The sequence below is a fragment of the Thunnus thynnus genome, chromosome 5 (assembly GCF_963924715.1).
Source record: "Thunnus thynnus chromosome 5, fThuThy2.1, whole genome shotgun sequence".
In the NCBI taxonomy this organism is placed as follows: domain Eukaryota; kingdom Metazoa; phylum Chordata; class Actinopteri; order Scombriformes; family Scombridae; genus Thunnus; species Thunnus thynnus.
Window position 1 is genome coordinate 8534187 of NC_089521.1, and position 16816 is coordinate 8551002.

The following is a 16816-nucleotide window of genomic DNA, read 5'->3' on the forward strand; positions in this document are numbered from 1 at the left end:
ATTTTTCTTGTTTTCCTTCTCCCTTCACCTCCTCCCAGTTTTCAAACAGGTTCATGAGTCACTTAGGTGAGAGGCCTGAGCGCCATATGGGAGGTGCCAGGGGAAAGAGAGATGGCAAAGAACATAGAGAGAGGATGATAAAACACTCAATATGTGTGTGTGTGTGTGTGAGAGAGAGAGAGAGAGAGAAAGAGAGAGAGAGAGAGAGAGAGAGAGAGAGAGAGAGAGAGAGAGAGAGGGCAAGGTGTAGAGAGTTACACCACCACCATTAGACACCTGTCAGTGCAGGTGGAGAGTCGCTGTTGGATATTTGAACTTGGAGATTTAGGAGGAGGCTTCTCTTTTTCTCTTTGGACTATTTTTCTTTTTCTTTTTTTAAACTAGTAAGACTTTGTACACTTGTGATTTGGACCTAACTGAACTTTAATTTGAAGATTCAATCTTGTTGCTGCCACCTGTAGATGTTGTCAATGGTTACCGAATCCCAACCATCAGATATTTTCTGAGGAGTGAAAACTGTTGGAGGAGGAAAATTTCCATCACAGACTTTTTGTTCTGAGATTGCCTCCCATCTTCCAGGAGTTTGTTGTTGGTGCAGCTTCAGATAAGCTGCGTGATCATGGCAGACTTCCCATCCAAGGTTACCACAGAAACCAGCTCCCCCAACTCCCAGAGCTCTCAGCATGGGGGCAACAGCCTCCGAGGGCTGGCTGCTAACGTCACCACCATGATGGACATGACTTTTATCCGAAGCATCCCGGCTATCCTCATGATGGCTGAAATAGTGAGTGGCTTCACTGGTAGTCTGATCAACTCTGTTCACTTACAGGACAATCTTCTGTTCTGTTTCTGTTGGGATGATGATTGAAACCATTAGTGGCTTAAAGAACAAGGATGAAAATATTCTATAAGAGCAAAACCAACAATATTTTAGTCCGTCTATTAATACTTAACAACTTCCCTGACTAGTCTGTGGTTCTCAGCACCAAACCAAGTCTGTTCCCACTGAACATATAATCTTTAAAAAACAGTTCAAAATATTTACTTTTTACAAAGGCTAAATAATTTCCTAAAACAGCTGGGCACTATAGTTTTTAGCAAACTTTAGTCAAACAGAAGTAAACTGTGCAGTAAACAGTTTATTTGGCACTAGTTTCAGCTGTGCATTAATACACATTTGGCACTTTAGTGACTATTTCCAGCAGCAGGATGGTATATATACAATCAACTCAAAATAACCTACAGTGCATGTGTTCATCATAGTGAAGGAACATGTGACCCAGTGAAAAAACGTCGTTCATTGATCTGATTTTAATAATATTTGGCAACAATGAATCTCTGTGGCACAGAGGGCTTTGGATACACAGACTATACTTGTTAGTAGAATAAATTCTTTGTTGGATTTAGTCTTTTTGTGGGATTTGTTGATTATAAGAAGAACATAGAATATCACAACGCTTATCCTTTAATCTTTGATAGCAGTTTGTGCATATATAGTTGGTTTGTTCTGATATTATAATAGCTTTGTCAAAATAATAACTGTATTTCTAGTTTTACTCTCATACAACGGCAGCACCAATATGTTGAAAAAGCTGAAGAACCAATGCGTGGATAGAGTGCAGGTAATTGAGGATCAGTTTGCTGTTATTGAGGACAAGTTAAAGTTAAACCACACCGGGTGATAAACTCTTCAGACTGCTGTCAACATTAGGACAGCTCTAGATAAAGATATTTGTATATCTGTGCCCTATATCTGCTGAAACAGGAATTTGAATGTGAGTCAACAAGCTTCAGTTTGTGCGCCATAAATGTCACCAACTATCTATCAACAAAAACACACAACTGTCACTGGTCAAAGCCTCTGCTGTCAGTTCATGAACTGACAGAGAGCTGAGAGCTGAAAATGAACTTGATAAGGATTTATATTTGTACAGGAAAATTGATTGTGGGAGGCAGTAGGGTGGGTCTGTTATTTTTGCTCTCATATGTGGTTGTAAGATTGAATTGAATACATGAGCAGCACTGAGCCTCAGCTGGACCTTTTTCCCCCTCCAGGGATGTATTTGCACTAGACACTGTCCACACAGCGGACATGTGACCGGCTGGATGACTGACAGATCCAGGAGATCTTTGTCCCCTGGAGGCCCCATGCCCTGCTGTCACACCCCTCTGACCAGCCCACAATTACACTGAATATATATATCTTCAAGGACAGAGAGGCCACTGTTAATGTGCAGTCTGTGTTTGACCTGACTGTTAAACATTTCTCACTTCTCCGTCCTTAAGGAGTGTCAGGCTTTATTGGCTGTTGATGGTGTTGTAGTAGTAAGGCCAGTTAGGGAGTAGTCTTCAGAAGTGTGCTTTTGTTGTATTTAGAAGACTGATTAACCCTGGTAAAGTTTGTAGGGTGTGGCAGGCGATACTAGGGATAAGAATAAGGTAAAACTTTGCCTTTTTTATGATATTACTCAGTAAAACTAAACTTTATTTGGCATGTTTCAACAGTTCATATCAAATACTGAGTATATAAAACATCTTCTCAGCTCCTCGAAAACTTTTTTCTGAGCACAAATATTTGAGAAAAATCAAACACCTTGGCTTTATAAAACTTTGTTTCCTTACAAGCTGCTCCAGTGTGCATAAACCAAGAAAGCCAAACTAACTTCACTAGTTGTTGTGGTGACAGTTGGGATTATTAGTAGGCATATAATGATGTTTTAAGTCAGACAATGTAACTTATTCACTCAAACATCCTTTTACAAATGAAAAGTTGAATTCTTAGGTAATAAAACACAATCTTGCTCAATTTAATATACCTAGGTTTTGCTGCTACAGCCTTTTGCTCTGGTGTGAGGCTATGGTGGCTAGTTAGCTAATGTTAGCAAAGATGTTGCTGTATGAAAGACATACTGAATCAGTTTAGTGGTGCTACTAGTGCAGTACATTTTAGCATTTACCATTTTCCTGTTGCCACTCCTGCTAACAGAGACGGCTGTTGAGAAAAAGTAATACAGGCTGGCTTCAGATGGCTATAGTCATGTTGTCCAACAGTTAAACAAGCAGTGAATATTGTCTTACGAAAAGTAAAACAGATTAAGTGTTAGTGATAAAAGAAAAGCCATAAACCACACCACAGGACTTTACATTTGAAGAGATTTTTTCTTTTAAGATGCTGCACTTACATGTTACATCCCAGAAATTAAAACTATCTTGATGCCTTTTATTTGGCACAAGTTTACTTTCAGGTGACTAGTTATAGATAGAGATAAGTTTTATTGCCTGAAGAGAATGAAGCAATTTCCTTGCAGGTCAATATTTGACCTGACAGTTTGGCACTTAGGTCTCTTTGCTAGATTGCTCACAGTCTGTGGACACACAGGCAGCTCTCATATCTGACTGGCAGTAAATGAGATAAACTGAGGCCATTAATAGATACGTTGAGCTTGCCCTGGGCAGGTTTCAGTGAAACTGGGATACATATTTAAATTACTGCACTATTGTCATAATCACACAATGGTAGTTCAGTAAAATAAACTTAGTAGCAATTCAAAAAAAAAACCTGACTCACAGTTTCCCACAGCTGATCTTTTATTTTAAAGGATTTGTTTGTTTTTGTGGCCTTTCAGCCTGATCCTCTGAAAACAGACCTGTGCTGAACTTCCAGTAGTTGTTGTTTGTGTGTGTGTGTTTGTATCAGGTATTCCTCATGTTGTGGGGACCTAATTCACACAGTCACATGTGGGGACTCGCCTTCCTTTTGGGGACAAAAATCAAGACGCCCTGACGTATTATTAAATTTGAGGGAATGTAATTCAATGTAATGTCCTCTGAAATGATGGAAACACAACTGTGTGTGTGTGTGTGTGTTTGTTTGTTAGGTCATTTGTGGCAACATCATTTAAGATTTTGCATACTTGGACTACACCAATACAAAAAGGAAAGGAGCAAAGATAGGAAGTACCAAAACTGATATTTGACATTTTTCTTTCATTGCATTCATTGATCTGCTGTTAAGAGTTAAACATCTAGTCTTGTGTTTCAAACTTCCAGTTCTTTATGCAATACTAATATGCCCCATGCATACTGCATTATAAAACACATCTGTATAATATATAAATATTGGGACTTGAACCTGCTTCACACATTGGCAGTGAAAAGATAACATACTCCTTATCACACAGATTTGAAATCTATTTTGCCCACTTCCTTTATCCTGAAACTGTTTTCTCCATAATTAACCTTGATAAAGTGATAAAGTAATCAGAGGTGGGAGACACAAGTTTCATCAAAATATTAAAATAGTTACATACAGTACATACAGTTTTACAAATAGTAAAATACTAACATTTGACTATTTTAGTCTGGAAACTGAAATTATCAACTGTTCCTCTAATTCAGAACAGAGGTCTTTGTTAAGATGGGTGCTTTGTAAAGGTCAGCATCACAGTGCCTACAGTGTGTGTGTGTGTGTGTGTGTGTGTGTGTGTGTGTGTGTGTGTGTGTGTGTGTGTGTATCAAATGTGTTAAAAGTGAAACATGACCTCTGCATACATAATAGACTGTCCTCTCATGTCCTTTCTCGTGGGACAGAAGCAGAGAGACAGTGAGGCAAAGAGAGGAGCCTTGTGTGGTTTCTGTCTGGATGACGTCTCTGTTTTAAAGAAACTACAGTCTATGGTGAATTTTAACCTTAATATATGTCAGTAGTGTTCAATAGTGTTTTATAAACAAATAAAGACCCTGACTGCTGGCAGCTTTTGTTGTTATACCCTTTCATTGACGACAGGTCTTACAGAAAATGCAGTTTTGGTTAAAGGATAGTTTCACATTTTTTCAAGTCTTAGAACAATACTCACACATACTACACATTTATTGAAAGAGTTATTGTTTGCTGTTATCATCCCTCCTCTGCATACTGTCTATGAGGACATCCCCTCTTAAAAGACAAATAAATCTGTAACACTGAGTTACAGTTTGCGCACTGAGCTGTAACACTGTTAACACAAATGTTTGTGAAATTATCTGCCCTGAACTTAGATGTTTTTAGCAGAAAAGCTCAGATAAACCTACTGTACACCACCTGCCCTACACTAAACAGCAAACAGGCACAGTTAGCAACTAGTTGGCTAACATAGTGGAGCATTTAGCCACTAAAGAGCCAGATATTTCCATAAGGAGTTAATAGAGAGCAAAATAGAGCTAAATAGAGCTAAAGAAAGCGTAAATATTGGAGAAACACAACTCCAAATGAATGCTAACGTTGTTCCGCGTCTGTTAGATGTGTAAATAGACAACTGTTTGCTCCACATCACCTTGGTGATAATATCCCAGATAGCATACGGAAGTGGGCCACTTCAGGCAATGATGCAGCACTGCTGGCCCTCTTCTGGCCCGGACAAAATGGATGTGAGCCTGAAGTGGCCTACATGTAAAATAACAAATATTGCCCAAATATCCCAAAACAAATGTAGGCCATTTTTTGCAAAGATGCGGTGCTCTCGGTGATGTGTAAACTGGATGTGACCCTAAAGTCGCATATGTGATACATAGTGAATATGGCCCAAATATCACAAAACAAATACGGGCCACCTTTGGCAAAGATCTGGCACAGTCGACAATAGTTAATGTGGGTGTAAACCAAAAGTGGCCCACATATGGTTATTTTAAAAAAATACCTAGGCCAGTTATCCCTGACCAAGATACGGCACAGTAAGCACTGGCTTGACTTGATACAAACCTAAAGTGGCCAACATATGATATGGCAAATATGGCCTAAATACTATACAACAAATTTGGCAATTGTATGGCACAGTCAGCGCTGGCTGTCATAGTGTGAGCCTAATGTGGCCCATATTTGAAATAGTAAATATGGCCCATATATTGCTGAACATTATCGGGCCACTTTAGGTAAAGATGTGGCACAATTGATACTGGCTTATCTGAATGTGAGCCTGAAGTGGCCTGTATATGATGCAGGAAATGTGGCCCGTTTCTCTTAAACATAAGCACTGGCTAATAAGGGTGTGAGCCTAGAATGGCCCATATTTGAAATGGTGAATATGGCCCAAATATGGTTGAACAGTATTGGGCCACTATAGGTAAAGATGTGGCACAATTAGTACTGGCTAATTTGGAAGTTAGCCTGAGGTGGCCAACATATGATGCAGACAATGTGGCCCGGTCATCTTAAAACATATCTGGGCCAGTTTTGGCCAAGATACGGCACACTCAGAACTGGCTAATCTGGATATGATATGATATGATATGATATGATATGATATGATATGATATGATATGATATGATATGATATGATATGATATGATACGATATGATATGATATGATATGATATGATATGATATGATATGATATGATATGATATGATTTACTGTGGTTCTAAATTAATCATAAAATTTTAGAGGTGAAGCTCCGTGTAGGTGCATACACACCGATGATGTTTACAACTAGGAAGGTAAGATTCTCTGGAAATGCTCCCAGAAGATTATTTTTCTACAGCAAAGTGTGCCCTGGCCTCCTCCTCTTATAAACATGGAATTTACTGTTCCATGTTAGTCCAGGGATCATTGTCCTAACAGTCCAGCCACAGTCCCGACCTCTAGTCTAAGAACTGGTTTCCACTGCCTTGTTTGGTACAATTAGGGTTGAACCCCACATGTACCCAATTGAACTGATTAACTGATAGCACCATGTTGGGGGCTGCACAGCTTAAGGCAGCTGTCCTTCCAGTGACATACAAATGCTTTATCCACAGGTCCTGGAATTAGCAAACCATGTTGACTGTGGTGACTGTGAAAACAATGTTGCTAGGCCTGTTGCTGGCAAACAGGAGTGCATTCCCAAAATGCCACCATTCCATACATGATGTGGGCCATATGAACATTAGGAATGTGGGCCAGTTCTTGTTTATTTGGTTCGTTCTTGGTTGACATGCGGTATTGCTATGGCTTTCTTGTTGCCTGGATCTGGCAAACAGGAGTGGAACGCCCCAGTGCCATCATTCCATGCAGTATTTGGACCACATGAGGATATGGAATGTAGGCCGGATCAAGGCCAGAATAAAAATGAACTGAAAGATTTGGGCCAGATATTGTTTATTTGGTTTGTTCTTGGTTGACATGCAGTAATGCTATGGTTTGCTTGTGACCCGGATCTGGCAAACAGGAGTGGACTGCCCAAGTGCCATCATTCCATGCGGTATGTGGGCCACATGAAAGTGTCAGGTGTGGGCCGGATATGGGCCACAGTAATTTTGCTATCTGGGATGACAGTATGTCGTGTTCACAGCTTGTTGTGTTGCCCACAAGTGGCCAAAAAATGATCAACGCAAGTTTAAAAGGCTGTAACTTTTGAAAATACCTAAAATACTGAAGCCTCAAGTCATCTTTAGCTGAAATAGTATTTTTGTCTTGTCATTCCTGTGCATGGAGAGGAAGAATGACCAAGTGACCAATTACATTTTCAATATGCATATTGTTAATAATGTATTAAGATAGATTTGAAAAAAAATGAGAACCTATCCTTTAACCATCTCCTTAATTGTGTGAGTTAGATAATCATTGGTTTATGTTTAAAAAATTGTACTTTTTATTGCTGCCCCACTTCACTTGTCTCCTCCCTCTCACCTCTTTAGTTTCTGGGGCTGCTCCAGTGGGCGTTGATAGCCAGTGCCCCCTACACTATGCTGCCGGCGTACGGATGGGTGATGTTTGTGGCCGTCACTCTGTGGATCCTCACCACCATCCTCTTCTTCATGATCTTATTTCGCACCCAGCAAAAGCTCACCGCTATCCCCTGGCCACTGACGGTACAGAGGGACCAGGGGAGGAAGAAGTTTGAGAGTTGTTTTGTTCACACTAGAAACAGCTTCAGAGGGCTAAAAAAAGTTTTCTTCTTTCCAGAGTTTAAAAACCAGAACAAACCAGAGCGCTCTTAGATGAACTGAAATAATATCAACCAGTTAACTGTTTCTTTTATACTATTCTAAAATTGCTGTTTATTCAATGCAGAATTGATCAAATGTGCTTTATTTAGCAGTGGCCTTAAAGACCTTGAAAAATTTAAGTTTCAAATCTTCAGTATCTTTAATATAAAACATTAATGACTAAATGAGCAACAATCAAAGCCCAAGTTTGGAAAAAAGACATCCTTTGCTACTCTTTATTAAGAGTTTAACACTAAAAAAAATCCTGCCCACTTCAAAACAGTGAGACAAACACAGACAGAAATCTCTCATGTGAAATAACCAAAACTGATCTAACTGATCAGAAAATGCTCTGCTCATGTAGGAGCTCATCACCAATACTAAAAAAGCTGGTTGAGGAAATATGTTTTCAGGGCCTTTAAAATGACACCATTCCCTCTGAGTCCTGTGTACAGTTGATTTTATTTGCATCCAGGTGCAGACTGTTCAATAATGCACACTCTCTGTTGTCTTCTAGGCAGGATCTTAATGCACTTGTTCATTAAATTAACAATTAATAAATGGTGCATGAACAAGAAGAAGGCAACAAGACCTAGATTGAAGATTTATGTATTTTTTCTTTAATTGAAGAGTTCAAGGATCACTTAGGGCTCAATCAAGTGAAAACAGATAAGGAAATAGAGGAAATAAGACAGTAAATTAGGTTATGAGACATCATAGGATGCCATGGCAGTAGTCCAAGAAGGAGAAAGACACCAAAACAAGGAAATAAGAAGACAGGGAACAATTACACAGGAGGGAATACCAGAACAACTCAACAAGAAGAAACTCTAAGGATACTCTGTATGGCTAATGTCTCATCTCTGCTGTTATAGGTGATGGTGTACCAAGGCGCAGCTACAGTCCTCTATCTGACTGCCTTCCTGGCCAATGCAGCATCTGTTCATCCCTTCATCCACACCTATTTCTACGGACATATGGCAGCCGCTGCTGTAAGACACTGGTTATTCACACTCACACACACACACAAAGAGCTGATTAAAAATGCAAGAAAGATCACCCTCTGATAATGTATCTTGTTTTGTCATGTAATCTACCAAATGTGGCTGCAAAAGCAAATCCAAAAGAAAAAAATCTAGTCCATGATCCTTCCCTGCCCTGGCACTTCATTCATATATTCATTCAGTCATCCAGTATTTGAACTCTGAGCACATTTTTAATGTTTTCTCTCCCACCTTCCCTCTCGATGCTGATACTGTTTGGCTACAGTAGGTGTGTTTCTGATAGTGTGTTTACTTATCAGGCTGTGGCGGGTACACACACCTGAAACATTAAGACCTATTAGAGACTGAGAGATAGAGTAAGGTGAAGGGCTCCCTTACTGCTCACAAGGCTGTGAAACCAGTCATGTGCTCGGGAGTGTTTAAGTCCAGCCACCTTTGTCAAACAGTTGCCACTTGCTCCTCCCCTTTGCTGTTTAAAGGAGCCAATGTTCAATCATCTAAAAAACAAAGAATTTAAGAGAGAGAGAAAGATGTGAATGTAAGCAGGAGATGGAAATAAAATGTGTGTTTGTGTGTGTGTGTGTGTGTGTGTGTGTGTGTGTGTGTGTGTTTGTGACAGAGATTGCACACTAAAGATAGTCAGTGTTAGGGAATACAGGCTGAATACAGAGTTTTATAGTCTCTTCCACAGGCCAAAGTCCTGTTGGGTTTTCAGGAGCACATGACTTAACACACACATGCACACATATATGTTGGTCTTTCTATAGTTGTGAGGTCCCTCTTTGACATAATGCATTGCCAAGCCCTTTATCCCGCCCTTTACCATCATTACCAAATGCCTAACCCCAACCCTTACCCTAAACCTAATTTTAACCTTAACCCCAAACTAAATCTTGACCCTCAAACAGCACTGTGGAGGTACTATATGTCCCAAATGTCCTCATTTGTCAAAAATGTCCTCACTGCCGTGGTCTAAAACTCAAAGTGGTTCGCATAACGATAAACGTACAAGTATACATACACACACACACATGCACACACGACCCTGGCCTCTATTCTATCACAAACTCTTATCAGTTGTGTTTTACTGGGCATAGTATGGGATAATGGGCCATTAGTACATTGTTAAAGCTGTTAAATCACAAGTACTTGAAATCTTTCTAGATGTGAAACATCAATGATTAATGTTGGCTGTTCCTGAGGTCATTTAAGTGATGTAATTATCTCTCCTTCTTTCGCTTTCTGTTGGTATCTCTCTGTTGGTGTCTCACCCTGTTTCTCTGTCTGTCCGTCCAGTTCTTCGGTGCTTTGGTGACCCTGGCGTATGGCGCCAGTGCTTTCTTTTCTTATCTGGACTGGAAGGGAGATGGAGGAAACGCTGCCACCAACACAGTGCCAACCTAGGACTCAAACCACGCGACTCTGTGCCCAGGAAAAGACTCTGTGCCCAGGAAAAGACTCTGTGTTTTCTTTCCCTAAACATATCTGGATAATTCGGATAGTCTAGTGTCGATATCAACAAAGTGTCACTTGACCTCTACTGCTGCCTCTGGTACCCCAGATCCTGACTTTAGTCTAACACCAGTCTTAACAATAAGACAACTCCTAATTCACTCACTAAAACTCAATATACTTTTACCTACATAGTATACAAATATTTTGAAATGAATGTTTTGGTAATTACAGTGAAATTTATTTTTTCCCCCAAAATGAATATATAAATAAAGATAGAAGTGCCTTAAATTCTTGGCAACACTAGGTGCTGATCAGGTGGAATGAATGGGATTCATATATTTATATGTGTGTGAGTTTACATCTCTGATGATAATCTCCCAGACTAATTTGCCTAAAATCAGAATTAATGCTGTAAACTGCAGCATAAAACACTTCTGAATAAAAATAGATTTCAAACAGAATAATTATTTCAAACTGAGGCAACAGGATGTAGCTAAAATTACCAGAGTAGAATCGATGGGGACAAATGCTGTAATAATTGCTAACTTTGAGGCATGAATGGTATTATCTCTGGATTTTGGCATCATAACAGGGAAAGTAAACATGATGTGTCCTTGGTTAGTCTTTGATGTAAAGATCATATTTAAAGTGTAAAACTCTGACTTTTCTGCTCCTGGGGGAACAGGAAAAGACAAGATCCAGCTTACAAGAACCTGTCTTACTCCAAACTTGACAGCCTGACCAAAGACTTTGATATAAGTAATTTCTTCTACAGTGGACTCCAAAGAGATGTGTTTGTTTCCGAGGGACAAATGTGAAAAAATGTATCTATTAGTTTGTTTAGCACTTCTTGTTTACAGAGTGTGGTTTTTGTTGCGGTCGGTTACTGTACTGGCGGGCCTGCACCAATGCAAGTCCACCTGATAACATGCTTGACTCATGTGTTGTCTAGCCACAGACAGACATACATACTGTCAGAATCTCCTCAGCCATGCTCATCTGACAGGCTTACAGGAACAGATCAAGGATAACTGTTTGCTTGGTATTTGTGTTTTGTAGATTGATTTCCTCTGAACATGCAGGTAAAGTCATGTGCAGTCATGTGCTCACATACATTCCTCAAAGGCCGACCCAAAGCACTGATGATAAACTGATAAATAAGGTTGTGGATGGAAAAATGTGCAGTTGTAATAAAACCTGACGCTGTTCCTGATGCAAGGTTTCTGCAGGATGTGACTCCCATGATGATTCAAATATTGTTCCACTAGTGTCTCACACTGCTTAACTCCTGCTGTATGTGCCTTTATGAAATATGTTGCATCTTTTTGTACCAGAAATTTGAATACTAGTAAAATCCTGTGGTGAATAGCAGGGCTCGACCATGCACTAGTTCAAATAAAGCACTTGGTGATTCGAGACTTTTACTTGTTTATTTGAAAATTTCTTTTTACTAACAAATTTGACTTCAACAATATTTCACCAGTGACATAAATATACTTTTACAATTTAAACTGTTATGTTAAGACAAGTAGAAAACATTTTGACATTTTACTGACAACTACAGATCTCACACACACATACACACAATCACTATACACACACACACGTTAAAAATCACTTTCACAGGCACAAAACTCTAATGAGTTTTCAAAACGAATCAAATAATTTAAAACTTCAGGTGTAACGTCAAACAAATACATTAGTTCTGCTCTTTTCCTTCCTTATCATAAAAGAGCAAAATCATATGTTCAATCATTTCTAACGGTTTTCCTCTCCTGCTTACTGATTTGTCGATGCATGTTACACACATGTGGACCAGTAGGATGATCTGAAAAACACAAACACCAGTCTTGTACCAGCACCAGTGTTTGGGTTTCTACTCCCCAACCAGGCAGAATGAATAAATGCTGAATCGTAATGAAATCATACGTCAATAAGAGGATGAATGTGACGTAAATGACCTGTAAATTCCAGGTTTAGAAATTTGACTATTTCAAGTAGTCATTATGTCTAGTGCAATGTTTGGAGAGCAGAAAGAAGGCAAAACCATCCGTCTTCACTCTTTAACCACGGTGAGGCTCTTGAGCACCCACCACATGCAAACACAGAGGAACACATGTATGGATTTGTGATTTCTGCATACTGTAAATTCACGGGGTGTGCATCCAGCAGAGTAAAAAACTCACTAACCACAAACTGACAAGTTTCTGCAGGCCTGTGGGCAAAATTTTACATGAACATGTGGAGAAAGAGGCAATTCAAGAGTTGGACTTTTCGATTGTGTGAGTGTCACTGCAACTCAGTGGAGCCGGTGTGTTTGGAGCCTGTGGGGATCAGAGAGGTGACCACTAGTCCCTGGCTCAGATCCAGACCTCGGCCCTCCTTCTCCTGGAAATACAGATTTATACAGCTGGTATTAAAGCAAAGTACTTCACACACGCAAACACTTCATACTTCATTCTCAGAGAGGTGGGAGTTTAAAGATCTTTTCAAGCATGCAGACCACTCACAGCTCTGTATTCCAGAAACATCTCCTTGAAGGCCATGAAGTCGGTGAACGTCAGCAGCATGTCAAAGATGTCACCCGGTACCTCCTCTTTGTGTTGCCTGCAGATGGAGGAGAAACATGCTGCATCACATTTGCAATGTGCTTGTGTGCCACCTAGTGGCCTAATGCAAAACATGACTTCTTATGTGGAACAGGTGCATTAAAGGAACGACTATATAAGCTGACTGGTTGCTTTCAATGACATTATTTTGTGTCACCAGTTCAACTAAAATGGCTGTAGGGGAAAGGAAATAACCACTGCAAGACAGGCAGATTAAAATATCTTCAGGGCTGGCATTGTGACATCTTACATGAGCAGCTCTATGAAGGTGTTCATGTTGAAGCCGGGGATCCTCCTCATCAGCTGCTGCTCCAGGTGTTTCTCTAGTAGGTCAACCTGCACAACATCCACAGGTGTAAGTATGATTATGGTCTTTAGTTTACCTCCTTGAATATTGCATATTATTGAAATGATAAGGTTATACACCAATCAGCCATAACATTAAAACCACCTGCCTAATATTGTGTAGGTCCCCCTCCTGCCATTAAAACAGCTCTGACCCGTCAATGCAGGACTCCAAAAGACCTCTGAAGGTGCCTTCTGGTATCTCGCACCAAGACGTTAGCAGCAGATCCTTTAAGTCCTGTAAGTTGCCAGGTGGGGCCTCCATGGATCTGACCTGTTTTTCCAGCACATCCCACAGATGCCCTATTGGATTAAGATCTGGGGAATTTGGAGGCCAAGGCAACATTTTGAGCTCTTTGTGATGTTCCTCAAACCATTCCTGAACAATTTTTGCAGTGTGGCAGGGTGCATTATCCTGCTGAAAGAGGCCACTGCCATCAGGGAATACTGTTGCCATGAAGGGGTGTACCTGGTCTGCAGCAATGTTAAGGTAGGTGGTACATGTCCAAGTAACATCCACATGAACGCCAGGAGCCAAGGTTTCCCAGCAGAACATTGCCGAGATCATCACACTGCCTCTGCCAGTTTTCCTTCATCCCATAGTGCATCATGGTGCCATCTCTTCCCCAGGCAAACGATGCACATGCACCCGGCTGTCCATATGATGTAAAAGAAAACGTGATTCATTAGACAAGGCCACTTTCTTCCATTGCTCCAAGCTCCTGCTTGGTTCAGTTCTGACGCTCACATGCCCATTGCAGGCGCTTTCAGCAGTGGACAGTAGTCAGCATGGGCACTCTGATCAGTCTATGGCTACGCAGCCTCCATATGCAGTAAGCTGCAATGCACTAAGCTGCAATGCACTGTGTAGCCTTCACTCCCCACGTGCATCAGTGAGCTTTGAGCGCCCATGGCCCTGTCGCAGGTTAACCAGTGGTCATTCCTTTAACCACTTTTGGTAGGTACTGACCATTGAATACTGGGATCACTCCATAAGACCTGCCGTTTTGGAGATGCTCTGACCCAGTCATCTAACCATCACAATTTGGCCCTTTTCAAAGTCACTCAGATCCTTACACTTGTCCATTTTTCCTGTTTCCAACACATCAACTTCAAGAGCTGACTGTTAACTTGCTGCCTAATATATCCCACCCCTTGACAGGTGCCATTTTAACGTGATAAAATGGCACCTACCACTTAGAGGCACCTTCGCCTCTAAGTGGCTTTAATGTTTTGGCTGATCAGTGTATAACTGTCATATTCTGTAAAGACGGCTGTGGGACCAAAGTGAGAAGTCCAACAACTCACATAATCATTGAAAATGGCCGTGTAGCTCAGCTTGTTCTCGTCAGAGTCGTCAAACTCCAGGTAGTGTTTCTCCATGAAGCTCTGCTGAAGCTGCTGGAACTCCTCCTCTAAAACAAAAGTTATGGACACATAGAACATCACATTTCTTGATCCGTTTATTGGTCAAACACTGGAGATTTGTTGAGTTGAGTTTTTCAGCATGAACATGTAGCATAAGTACATCTTAGGTCTTCTAATTATCACCTCTTGGATATATTTTTTCATTGAGTATTTTTTCCTAAAGTCTACAGGTTGTTGACATTGCTCTCAGAGAACAAACAAACAAGAACAACAACAACAAAAAGACACAGCGGCCTTCATTTTAGGCAAACTTTTTTAGATTTAGTGACTCTGTCAGTCTTTTTCTAAGCACACAAACTTGTCGGACAACAGAGTTACCACAATCTAAAAGTAAGTGGTTTGTATAAGAATCAGCAGACCTGGAGAAAAGTTTGTGTGCGTGAGTGTGTGTGTGTGTCTTGTTGCTGTGTGCATCTTTCCTCACAACACCAACTTTCTCTATGTATCATTGGTGTGTTTTTATAGTACATGACAATGATGCTTCTCACTGTCAGGTTGCTGAGAAACAGCATGATTGAAACTATTTATAGAGGCTGAAAAAAAGTTCTGTATAAACATAATTGGAAAAAAGAGTAGTTTCATTAATATTCCTACCCATAATGATGTCCTCTATGCAGCCAATAACTGCATCAAAAGCTGTGTCTGCCGCTGAGGAACTGGAAAAAGAAAAATAAGAGATGAAGATCAGATCACTTAAAGGTAGAATCAATGATTTGGAGTCACAACTGCAGTAAGCAGTGTATTTAGATTAACACAGAGCCACAGTAGGATTGGTTTTAACCTGACAACTCAAAGGCTGTTCATAAACAGCACCACAAACAGTCTGACACCTGTAGTAAGGCTAACACAGCGCCTGCTCTATCAGAGTTGCCGTATATATTATAAGCTATAGGAAATATGCAGTAATTTAATGTCGCTATGTATTAATTCTGCTTTCTCTACATCTTGGACTCAGACATGCACAGAGAGAGATTGAAGCACAAAGCTTAACAAATAGCTCAGTTCTTAAAAGTCATAATACTAACCATTTATGTAAGTTTAATTGTGCTAAGCAAGAAGCACTCACCTTTAACGTTTCTCATATGGGAAACAGGGCAGTGTGCAGCTGCAGCCAATCTTTGAGTTTTATGGTTATCTTCAATCAGAAAGTGGCTCATATTCAACAAATTAAGCTGCTTTGTCACTGTGTAGGCCTACACACAATATGTACATTTTTGTGGCTAGATACCGTGTACAGATTGTGTGTTTGACCAGCCTACCTGGTCAATTTAATTTGTGTGGGATACTGCAACGAGATTCAGCGTTTCTTGTTGGCGACACCATTTCATTTACATAATGTAAAACAAAAAGGACCAGATGAATATACACTGGGTTGAACATTCAATTTAAGATAATTTAAGGCTTTTAAAAGGACACCTAAGTGTTCTGTTCGTGTTTTCAACAGCTGTCGTCACTACGAGCAACCACGGACGCCTTCGGCTCAAAGTCACCAGTTAACACGGTCACTCGTTAAACCGAAACATCGGCTTTAAGCCTACCTGGAAATAGCAAAGTTTTCCTCGTCCATGTCAACCATTTCCACGATGTTCTCTCCACAGCTCCGGATATCTGAAGAAAGAAGGGAGAGGCGACCTCTGAATACTGATGTTTTTACAATGTCTGCTGTTATAGACAAAAGCAGCAACTTCTACAACAAACGCATCGTTGACGTTTCATCTCAACGGTCGTTAGCTGGCTGCTAACGTTAGCTAAACACGCGTAAATGAACAAGAGCTGTCAAGGTTTGTTGGCGATATCTCGCATTTTTCCAAAACTTAAAGTGTTATTTTATATTTTCCTTAAGATGCACAAATATTTAAATTAATTATATTTGCTTACTTCGTTCTTGGATGTCCATGTTGTTTGAATAAACGTGAACGTGGATGGTAAATAGCGAACGTAATGCTGTTACCAAGGAAACGGCGACCATGTGTGCGCCTTTGCGTCACGTCCGGCAGAATAAAAGCTGTGCACGTTGGCTCCCATAGAAGAACA

At 40.3% G+C, this 16816-nt stretch overlaps 2 protein-coding genes across 2 annotated transcripts; one reads left to right on the forward strand and one right to left on the reverse strand.

Annotated features, from left to right (window-relative positions):
- Positions 1-227: 227 nt before the first annotated feature.
- Positions 228-11819, forward strand: pllp (plasmolipin). The gene is made up of 4 exons (XM_067589027.1): positions 228-784; positions 7651-7824; positions 8817-8933; positions 10242-11819. Exons 1-4 carry the CDS (start codon positions 620-622, stop codon positions 10347-10349), a joined length of 564 nt encoding a protein of 187 aa, XP_067445128.1. The 5' UTR covers positions 228-619; the 3' UTR covers positions 10350-11819.
- arl2bp (ADP-ribosylation factor-like 2 binding protein) lies at positions 11812-16771 on the reverse strand. Its single transcript, XM_067589026.1, has 7 exons — positions 16661-16771; positions 16321-16390; positions 15377-15438; positions 14663-14769; positions 13260-13345; positions 12911-13007; positions 11812-12788 (listed from the first exon to the last, which is right to left on the reverse strand). Exons 1-7 carry the CDS (start codon positions 16749-16751, stop codon positions 12690-12692), a joined length of 612 nt encoding a protein of 203 aa, XP_067445127.1. The 5' UTR covers positions 16752-16771; the 3' UTR covers positions 11812-12689.
- Between the last annotated feature and the right edge of the window lie 45 nt (positions 16772-16816).